Below are 10,544 nucleotides of genomic sequence, written 5' to 3' on the forward strand. Positions count from 1 at the left end.
AATAAGGAGTGACCTGTGTAAGGAGATTGGAAAATAAGTAATATTATTAATAAGTGTTGGGTTTTTTTTTTTTCCTCTGCAGGTTTTTATCATTTGTTGGAGGGACACTGTGTGAGATTGGCAAGCCTGAAATGCAACAAAAAATAAATTCATTCCTTGACAGAGAAGGAATAGAGAAAACTGCAGAAAGATTGCAAACAACAGTACACACCTTACAGGTCATCATAGATGGTCTCAGCCAGCCTGAGAGCTTTGACTTTCGAACAGGTAAACAACTGAACTTGAATAACAGCACCTTTCACTTGCATAGCTCACAATAATCCTAAGCCATTGGATTCTCCGTTCTCCCATTCTATCCATGAGAAAACTAAAGCGTAGTGACCTTCCTTCAAAGTCATTGCAGCTAGTTAGTATCCAAAGCCGAAGCTAAAAGCCAGGTCTCCAGATCCCTTGTCCCAGGCTTATTTCCCATCACACTAGACTAAGTGCATCATGCATGTGCTGGCATGTGCATGGAGGCACACATTCTTCATGATCCTTTTGTAAACTGTTTTTACCTCATAAGAGTCAGAAGTCCTGGATTCTATGTCAATGAACACATTGAACAAATAAGATACTATCTCTCTGTTGATTTTCCTTCTAACTAAAAGTCTCTCAGCTTTCAGCACAGGTAGATGGTGAGGGAAGTATAACAGCCATAGTTGTTGAGAGCAGTGACCCGGTGAGAAGGAATTAAGGTATCAAATGACCTACTTCCCAAGGAAATTTGAATAGGAAGCCCTTAGATTTAAATGAATCTGTGCTTGTCTCACACCGGTTTTATGATACCATGTTAGGGCTTGGCTCTTTTCATTCTGGGTTAGGCTGTGTTGAAGCGGTTTCTTTGAAAAGGTTTAAGGGAATTTGTGCTTACCCAGCAAGCTCAATGTACCATTCCCTCAACTTTTGTGTAAGTTTGAAATTAATTTTAAGGTTGGAGAAAAATAAAATGAAACATACAGTAAGACCTATGCCAGAAATGCAGGAGTAGAAGCCTCTGTGTGGTCCATCCAAAGTGAATATTTCAGTAGACAAATCCATCTCCCTTTGCAGGTATTCTTATGTGTGAATTCCACCTAGGTGTTATCTAGCAGGAATACTAAGTGAGCAGTGGTTTTCAAGCACGGTGGGATTTGAGGGTGCTATGCCTAGAACCACTACATTAGAGGGTTGGCAAATATTCTCTGTACTGGCTTTTCTTGTCCATCTTATTTTTCGGTCTTGGTGTTGATTGCTCCATTATCCCAGTTACACTGTAGACTCAGAGCAAAGATCAATACTCAAATTATATAGTTCAGTTAAACAACCAACAGCTAAGTTGGTCCTTACCTGGTTGAGCAGAAACAGATGCACCTGGGCTCTCAACTGAGCTTACCAGTTACTGCAGTGTTTATCACTGTGACAAGTGAAATTTCAAATAAATCTCTCTGAAACAAACTTTTGCCCTAGAGTAAGTCACAGTTTCCTAGATGTCTAAGAACTTTCGTTTTAATACTAAAAACATCCCCAGGAAGGAAGGCAGACAGTCTTACTTTTGAAGAGGCAGATAGTATTTTGGATGTTTCTGTATTACAGTATTTATGCTACATCTCTTTTCTTTTCTCCATTTTCTCAATATTATTTCCTTTCTTGCCTCATTCTTTCTTCATACTCATCCTGTCTTCTGTTTTCCCAGTGACATAATCAATTCTATTTTATTAACACTCTGGTTGCTAGTTTCCATAATTGAGTTCATCAGAGGCATCCAGGTGACAGAGGAGTGAATATGTAGCCTTGGCAATCAAAGTGTTAAAGTTTGCCTGGTACATGGAGGATTTCTGATTTCTCAGTGGCCCAGGCTGTCTTCAGAAACATGTTAAGTAGTTCTTGACTCTGATTTTCCATGCAAAATTAAACTAAGCAGCTGATCAGGAACCCTTGGGGAATCTGTAGCAGCTGGACCTCTGTAAGAAAGAAGGGGGAAAAAAAGTTTCTAAGCATAAAAACAATGCCTATGGGGCCTCAGAGACCATCCTACCTCTGACCCTGATCAACAACTTAGTTTCACTTTGCTTTGACACAGTCCTTGCCCAGTGTAATGGCGCATTCAGTGGGTTTTTTGTTTTTGGAATTCACTGCTGCAGCATCAGATGGAATTCTACACAATCAATTCCAGTGTTAACATATTGCTTTTTTATGAAGAAGATGAGATTTCAGGTTTAAAGAGGGTTTTTGTTTTGTTTTAAAGGCAAAAGGTGAATTTTTTAAAAACCTTGATTTCAGTATGGTTGGGCTGGGGGAGGGGAACCAAGAGGTGACCAGTTGTTAATACAAATGTAAAGGATAGCTTCAACAAGTAATCAGGATAAAGGCAACAGCTGTGGAGGAAAAGGAAATGGAATGGGCGGAGGGGAAAATGAGGTCTTAGTAAAAGGAGATTGGAGCATAGAATGTGTTCTTTGTTATTAGAATCAACATTCAGTAATCCTAGGAAAGGGGGCCAAGAGGAGCATGGGTAAATGGGTAAATGGAATCCACAGATAATCCAAAAGCCCCCTTTAAATTGTGAGTTGTAACCTTCTCCACCATAAAACATTTGTTGTTGTTTTTGTTTTGTTTTAACTAAAGCCATAATGATTCCTTGGCCAGCTTTGTGCCTACCTTTGGGTGTGTAGTGTTAATGAACAGAGAAATGTACTGGAGCGAACAAAGGAAGAGGGCTGTAAGGAACTTGAGAACAGAGATCTATGCTTCATCTTTGTCTCTCAAGCACCCAGCAGAGTGCCTGGCCAGGAGGTAATAATAGGGGTTAATAAATGTTGTATGAATTGAATTGAAAGAGGAGAAAGGAGATGAGGAGCTGATCTGGGTTTCTGAGCAATACCTAATCAAGAATCCATAAATTTTGATTGGATAAATATATTCAAAGTGGATAGGAATTGATCCTTGAGCTCAAAATTTATGGAGAGAAGTGAGAAGACCATTTAAATTTCATCCACATTTGACTAAACATTTATGTATGTTCTACCCCCTTTAAACAGTTTGAGAATTCAGGTACTGGGGGAAAAACTCCCAATCTTCTATCTCCGAGGGTCTTATTTTCTCAGTGTTTGTGACTTAGCCTTGCATATTCATTTAACAAATATACTTTCTCATCACCTCCTCATAAAGAAGAAAATAAGACTCTCTAATCTAAAATTTTAGTCCTTATGTATAGTGTTAATGTTTACGTGCTAGCAAGATAGAATTTGAGGAGAAGGAAGTGTCTGAGTAAATTTTCTTGAATTGTTTCTACTTGGCACATGCTGTTTCTCCAACTAGGATGCCTTTTCTCTGAAGGCAGGCCTGTATCTTCAGCTCCTTTTACATCCCCCCTCAATGCTTAATACTGGTCTGGGCACACAATCGATACATAGTCCATACTTACTCACTAATCTATGTTGTGTCTAACAGTGCTTTATTATTTACACAAACTGTCTTTTTTCCCCTTTCCTTGTAGATTTCGATAAACCTGATTTCAAGAGAAGCATAGTCTGCTTGGAAGACCTGCAGGTTGGGACAGTTCTTACAGGCAAAGTCGAGAATGCCACCCTGTTTGGAATTTTTGTGGATATAGGAGTGGGGAGATCAGGGCTGATTCCCATACGAAATGTAACAGAAGCAAAACTTTCTAAGACGAAGAAGAGAAGGAGTCTTGGGCTGGGCCCTGGAGAAAGAGTGGAAGTCCAAGTACTCAACATTGACATTCCCCGATCTAGGATTACTCTGGACCTCATTCGGGTGTTGTGAGTGTGCCACTGGTGGCCAAACACTGATTTTTATCCCCTCATTTCTACAGTTTGACAAGAGTAAGTCAGATGTTTGTGAGCTCTAGATAGCAGATGAGAAAGAATTCACTTAATATCAGAAGTATTTTCCGAACACTTTCCTTATTATTCCTTCTGGATAAATAGAGAGCTAACGGTTTGATTTCTTTTCCCCTTAAAAAAAGCAACTAATAGACATCTTTATTTGGCTTTATGTAGTAATGATTTTCTGACCAAAATTTTATTTTTTATAACTCATCTTTGACTCCTTTTGCATTTTGTATAATAGATTGTTTCACTTCTACTTGCCAACATGCCTTGCTGGATTTGTATGGAACTATCTTCTTGATTTAAATTGTACAGTGTTTCTTGACAGTAGGGCTGGCAGTACTTAATCCTTTCTTTTTATAGATATTTTTAAAAAATCAGGCCTTTTGGACTTGACTCATGATTTTCCTTTGCCAGGCAAACCAGAGATATCCCAATAAAACAGATCCTGATGTGTTCATAACCATCAAGTGAATAGCTCGAACTATTTCTCAGAAGGATATATGTATTATTCCCTACAATAAAATTTTGTGGCTAGTGATCTTGTTTTTGCTATGTTGATTCAGTGAATGGTCTAAGAGTCAATCTTGATTAAAGAAGATGTGGCACATATTCATACAACTTTCATATAAGCCAACTAACTGTGCCTTTGGGGAAAAGGGAAGCCTCTATTAATTTGAAGAATGACTTTCTGTTTGACTTATCACAGAAAGGCATATTCTTTCTTAAGCATTAAGATCAAACTCCAGATGGGGATAGAAATGGCCCGCCTAAAGATTCAATACAGATCAGGTGTGAAGGGGCAAGAAAAACAAGTAGATGAAGCCAGTCCTCTTAACTCTGTTTTTATTCAGTGGAGATGGTAAATATTAGCATGACCATACAGGGTAAAAATGATTTAAACAGAGCCCACACTGGACGGGTATCTTGTCCATTCTGGCTGCTGTGGTTCATTTCCCTGGTGGAGTCATTTGCATGACTGAATGAGTGCCTGGTTTTCTTCATGTGTAACGAGTGGATGGTTGCTAAAGAGGGCGACCAATCCTGCTTGTTTGCCTGGGACAGTCAGTCCTGGTAAAACACTCATTGTCCTGGCATAATTTTTAATAGTGCCACTTTTTATTTCCAAAGTGCCCCATTTTGGATAATAAATCATATGATCACCTTAATAGTAACAGTCCCTTACAAAGTGGTAAATCGGACTGTGTTTATTGACAGTTCTGACTGGTGGTTTATTTTTCTTGAAATATGCAGCCGTCCAACCAGTATACATAGATATTTTTAATAAGTGGGTTCCTTAAAAGTTGTATAACTCAACTCCTGTTTGCCTGATGATTTCATTTCTGAAATGCTTTTTCTCTCCTACTGGTCTTCAACTGACAACGGATCTTAATGTTGTAACTTTAAGTTGACCTTCCCGTTCACTCCTCCCAGTTCCTAGTTTGTAGATCAGTGACGAGTGATATGCACCTGAAGAGTTTTATTCTGAAGCATGCAATGTAATTTCAAGCAAATGCTTTTTTTAAAAATTGAGGTATAATTGGCATATGACATTATATTATTTTCAGGTATTCAACATAATGATCTGATATTTGTATATATTGCGAAATGATCACCACAAGGAGTCTGGTTAACATCCACCACCATACATAGTCAGACAAATGCTTTGGGGGAAAAGGCCTTCTTCCTGGGCACTTTGAATACAGGAACAGAGCAGTCGACAGTATGAAGCAGCTCTGTTGACCTGGTAGCTAAACCCTTGGGGACACAAGGAGGACTTGATATTGCACTGGGTTGCATGATTTGTCCTGTTCAGCCCAAACATGGTGGTGCTCTGTAAGGTGTAGGCTGGGTGAAGAGAGGCACATCTCACTTATCTTGTAACCCCAGAACGCAGCATGGTGCTTGGTGGTCCGTACGTTCAACTAGTTCTAGTCCCTATTCTACCAATAATCTACAGTGTGCCTTTGAGCTGGTACCTCTGCTTCTCTGGGCCTCCATTTCCCAAGTTTAAAGTGGGGATGATGATAAAAAAGCATTCATTTTTCCAGATTGTGTTAGTGGTCTCCTTTGTGCCAGGCATTGTGCTAAACACTGACCATACAATTATGATAGAGAAATAGAGATTATCCCTGCCCTTATGGAGCTTGAAGTTTATTGAGGAAGAAAGAATCATTAATCAAAAAATCATATAAAAGTATAAAATTACAAGCATGATAAGCAATATAATGGTGACAGCATATAATAGATGGATTGACCTTTTCAGAAAAGTCAGAAAATGTTTCAGTGGGGTTTAACTGAGATATGAAAAAATGACCGGAATTTAACTGGAACACATGTTTTATTGACCTTAACAAGAGTTTTTTCTGATAAATGGTGGAGGTGAGAGCCTCATTGGAGTGGGTTTAAGAGAGAGTAAGAGGAGTTAGATTGGAAATACTGAATATAGGTAATTTTTTCAGGGAGTTGTGCTGTAAAGGAAAAAGAGAAATAAAAGAGTGGCTGGAAGGGGGGAATGGAGTCCAGGGAGAGTTTTTGTATTTATTTTAAAGACAGAAGAAATAATAATATATGCAAATGGAAAGGATCCAGGAAAATTTGATACAGGAGACAAAGAGGAGAATTACCGGAATGAGATCACTGAGTGGAGGAGATTGGATAGAATCTAGTGCACAAGTGATTGGTCTAAGAGAGGGATACAAAGAGTTCATCCATATTAAAAGAGAGAAGATTGAATATGTGGGCACAGATGCAGGAAGGAAGATAGATGATGGGTGCTCATGGAAGGTCTCTTTGTATTGCCTCTATTTTTCTTATTGAAATATAAAAGAAGACTGAGACCGAAGATCAGAGCAAAAAGGAGTTGAAAGTTCGAGAAGAAAAGAAAAGGTAAGAAAAAAGTGAAAAACCTAGGGAAACAGAGTATGATTTCCAGGCCGTGTTAAATGTTCTACCAGGTTAGTGATCAATTGAATGTAAGATCACTCAGCTTGGTTATATATTTCTTCATCCACATCAACTATGTGGTACAGGTCCAGATTAGATGGAGAGATAGAGCTAATAAGGTTTGGGAGTTTGCCAAGTGAATACAATAGAAAGAAGGGCAAGGAAGTTGAAGGCATGTGAACAATGAAATTACTGAACGTGGAATTTAAGCCCAATAAGAAAAGTAAGAATATGAGGGGAGGGTGAGGAGCAGTGAGAAAGAATAGGATTGATGGATTTTAGGTCCTGATGGAGCAATTGTTATAGTGGGAATAATAGAGGGTATAATGGATGGGAAAGAGTGGTTGTCAAAAGTTGGATGCTTATTAACTCTGAAATTACAGTTTTGGGAGTGGTTTTGTAACAATGGGTAGGGCATGGTAGGGGCACAAGGATAAGCTCATTAGAGAAGAGGAAGTGAAAGAACTGAGAATTCAGGATTATCTATATGTGCAAGGATTTTTGGAAACTGTCGCAGTAATGCAGATATAAAGTAATGGTGACTTGGACCAGAATGTTAGTGTTAGAAAAGGTGAGAAGTGGTGGGATTCCGGATACAGTTCAAAGGTAAAGGTATAGTCAAACAGGGTTTCCTGGTGTATTGGATGTAAGATGTGAGACACACAGGAGTCTAGGATGGTTTTTGACCTAAGGAACCAGAAGGATGAAATTGTTATCTACTAAGATAGGAGGGAAGTTTTGGTGAAGAAGTTCATTTTGGACAGGTTAAATTTGAGATATTCATTAGACGTCTGAGTGGAAATGACAGGTAGACAGTTGACTATTTCAGTCTGAAGTTCAGGAGAGAAGGCTGGGCTGGAGACGTAAATTGGTAGTCAGCAGCGTATAACTGTACTTACAGCCATGATACTGTTTAAGATCACCAATGGAATGAGCAGAAATAATACGGAGCAGAGAGAGATCCAAGAGCTGGGTTGTTGGAAATCTAAGGCACTCAGCTATAAATTCTTTGACCATCTCTGTAGGGGCAGGAATTTTGTCTTGTTGTGGCACAGTCTCCTAGATGTATATTCAGAATTCTCCCCTTCTTCCTTACTAAGGGAATTCTCATTTGAAGGGAGCAATAATGTGACTAGTGGATGTGGATGTGGCCATGTGATATAGCTCTGGCTAGAGAGTGTAGGCAAAAGCCATGGGGAGGTTCTAGGAAGGCTAGAAAGAGTTGGGGGGTCAGGCTCAACTATTATGCTTTTCTTATCCTTTGCCCTGGCCCTCCTTCCTGCTTGGAGTGCACGTAGAATGTGGAAGTGCTGGAGGGCAAACAGTGCATCTCCAGCACTAGATAGCAACTGCTGAACAGAAAGACAGAAAGTTCCTGAATCCATCTTGGCATTGTGGAGGCACTAAAGCAGCCTTGTGCTAACTGCCTACTCTGGACTTCACACTATGTGAGAAAAACAAGAGCTTCATATATTCATTTCAGCTACTGGGGGCGAACGGAGGTTTACAGAAAAATGTATTCCCTGATATACATTTGTGCTGTACCCTACCCCCTCTACATATAAAAATGCCTGGCATGTGATAGGTACTTACCGAATGTTGATTGATTGGATGAATAAATAGCTAATAAAGGAGTTCAATAAAATGGTTAAATATAAAATAAGTGTTCAGAAAAATCCAGTTTTCCTTAATCATGTTAGACGATATGATGGAATAAATGGTTCCTATATATTACAACACCACACTATAAAATATGTAAAATAGGGCTTCCCTGGTGACGCAGTGGTTAAGAATCCGCCTGCCAATGCAGGGGACACGGGTTCGAGCCCTGGTCCGGGAGGATCCCACATGCCGCGGAGCAACTAAGCCCGTGCGCCACAACTACTGAGCCTGCGCTCTAGAGCCTGTGAGCCACAACTACTGAGCCTGTGTGCCACAACTACTGAAGCCCACGAGCCTAGAGCCCGTGCTCCGCAACAAGAGAAGCCACCACAATGAGATGCCCGCGCACCGCAATGAAGACCCAATGCAGCCAAAAATTAATTGATTGATTGATTGATTTAAAAATCTAAAAATAATCTAATAAGCAATGTGCAAGATTAATATGAAGAAAAATTATAAAACTTTACTATTGAATATGAAATAAAAGCAGAATATGTTAAAGTATACTGTGTTCCTGGACTGGAAGACATGATATTGTAGAAAGATCAGTCCTCCAAAAATTATCATATCTAGATAGATAGATAGATATGGATAGATACAGATATAGATGTACGTGTATCTACTTTTGCCAAAATTTCAATCATCATTTCAATCAACTTTGCTTTTTGTTTGTATGTTTGTTTGTTTATTTAAACTTAAATTAAAAATTAAAGTTATTTGGAAGAGTGTGAAAAAGGTCAAATCAATATCTTAAAGGAATAATTGAGGTGGATGATATGGGGGAATTTGTCCTGTAAGATATTAAAGTATACACAAAAGCTTCTATCATTTAAATAGTGTCGTACTAGCACAGGAATAGATAAACAGAAGAGTGGAATAAGCAGAGAATTTTAAGTCAATGGGAATTTAATATATGTTAAAAGTGGTATTCCAGATTGGGGCAAAATCATATTGCCACACTAACACAAAAATTAATTCCAGATGAATTAAACATAAATAAAATTTTAAGAGAACTACAAACAAACATAGAAGGGCTTTGAGAACTGACTAAATAGCCATGTTTTTGGCACACAAGAAAAAATAGAGGAAACATGGGCCTATACACCTAAAAGTTCCATTCAGAAGACATTTGTCGGACACCTCCTGAGACCCTGTGCCAGGTGCTGGGGATGAAAGATGAATATGGTATCCTGGTGATGTCTGTAGCCTAGAGGAGTTAGAATTTAAGCTGCAGCAAAGAATATCTTAAGTTAAATATCATGGGCATTTTGGAGTTAAACCTGGCTGCTATCTACTTCAGAATATAGTGTCATCCCATCTCATTTGAAGCCACAAGACCCTTTTGGAATGCTTGGTTTTGGATTAATGGAGTTCTTGTGTTGAGGGTGTCTATACATCTAACCCTGACCTCAGAGTTAGCACTTGTGTTAAAATTGGAGATGGAAAGAAAGGACAGGATGGAAAAACCAAAAATATATTTAGTTGATCTTTTTATTTTGGCTTCCTGCCTAAAATCAGTTATAATGAGTTTGGATTTAAATAACAGATCATGGAGAACTCCTGAATGACTGGGCTCATTGCCAAAGCAGTCCGTTCCACAGGAAGAAAGATATAGATTTCTTCCCACTCACTCATTTTACATGGTGAGGAGGATTCTGTGCATGATGGCTGCATTTATTATTTAGAGGGAGAGTGGGATAAGCAGACTCTTGTCCTGTCAGTACTAAAAATTACCTTTTTAGAAATTAATTTAAAAACCACCCCCAGAAAAGATTTGCTATTCTCTTACCTCATATCAAGAATCTAAATAAGGATTGCAGTATCCCCCCACTAAATATTTTTTAAAGAAAAAAGTCTAACCCTGAAGAAAGAAAATAAATTATTAATCTAAATACTAGAGGGAAACCTCTCAGGTAGCAGAGAATTTGTTACAACTGTATATAGCTCATCTAATGTGACAGGTCTGAAATGTTATGTAGCTCAATCCTACAGAAAAATCTAAAGTTAAAGATACAGTGGTAAAAAAAAAAAAAAAAAAGATACAGTGGTAAAGGGAGAGATGGG

At 38.7% G+C, this 10,544-nt stretch overlaps 1 protein-coding gene across 1 annotated transcript in view; it reads left to right on the plus strand.

The window, feature by feature from the left end:
- Window positions 1-4,413, plus strand: part of SRBD1 (S1 RNA binding domain 1) — a 237,638-nt gene extending 233,225 nt beyond the window's left edge. Inside the window, exons 20-21 of the mRNA XM_059942845.1 lie at window positions 83-267; window positions 3,518-4,413. Coding sequence (XP_059798828.1) covers window positions 83-267; window positions 3,518-3,807 — 475 coding nt within the window. The 3' untranslated portion in view covers window positions 3,808-4,413. The remainder of the gene's footprint in view (window positions 1-82; window positions 268-3,517) is intronic.
- The last annotated feature ends 6,131 nt before the right edge of the window (window positions 4,414-10,544 follow it).

The sequence above is a fragment of the Balaenoptera ricei genome, chromosome 13 (assembly GCF_028023285.1).
Source record: "Balaenoptera ricei isolate mBalRic1 chromosome 13, mBalRic1.hap2, whole genome shotgun sequence".
NCBI lineage: Eukaryota > Metazoa > Chordata > Mammalia > Artiodactyla > Balaenopteridae > Balaenoptera > Balaenoptera ricei.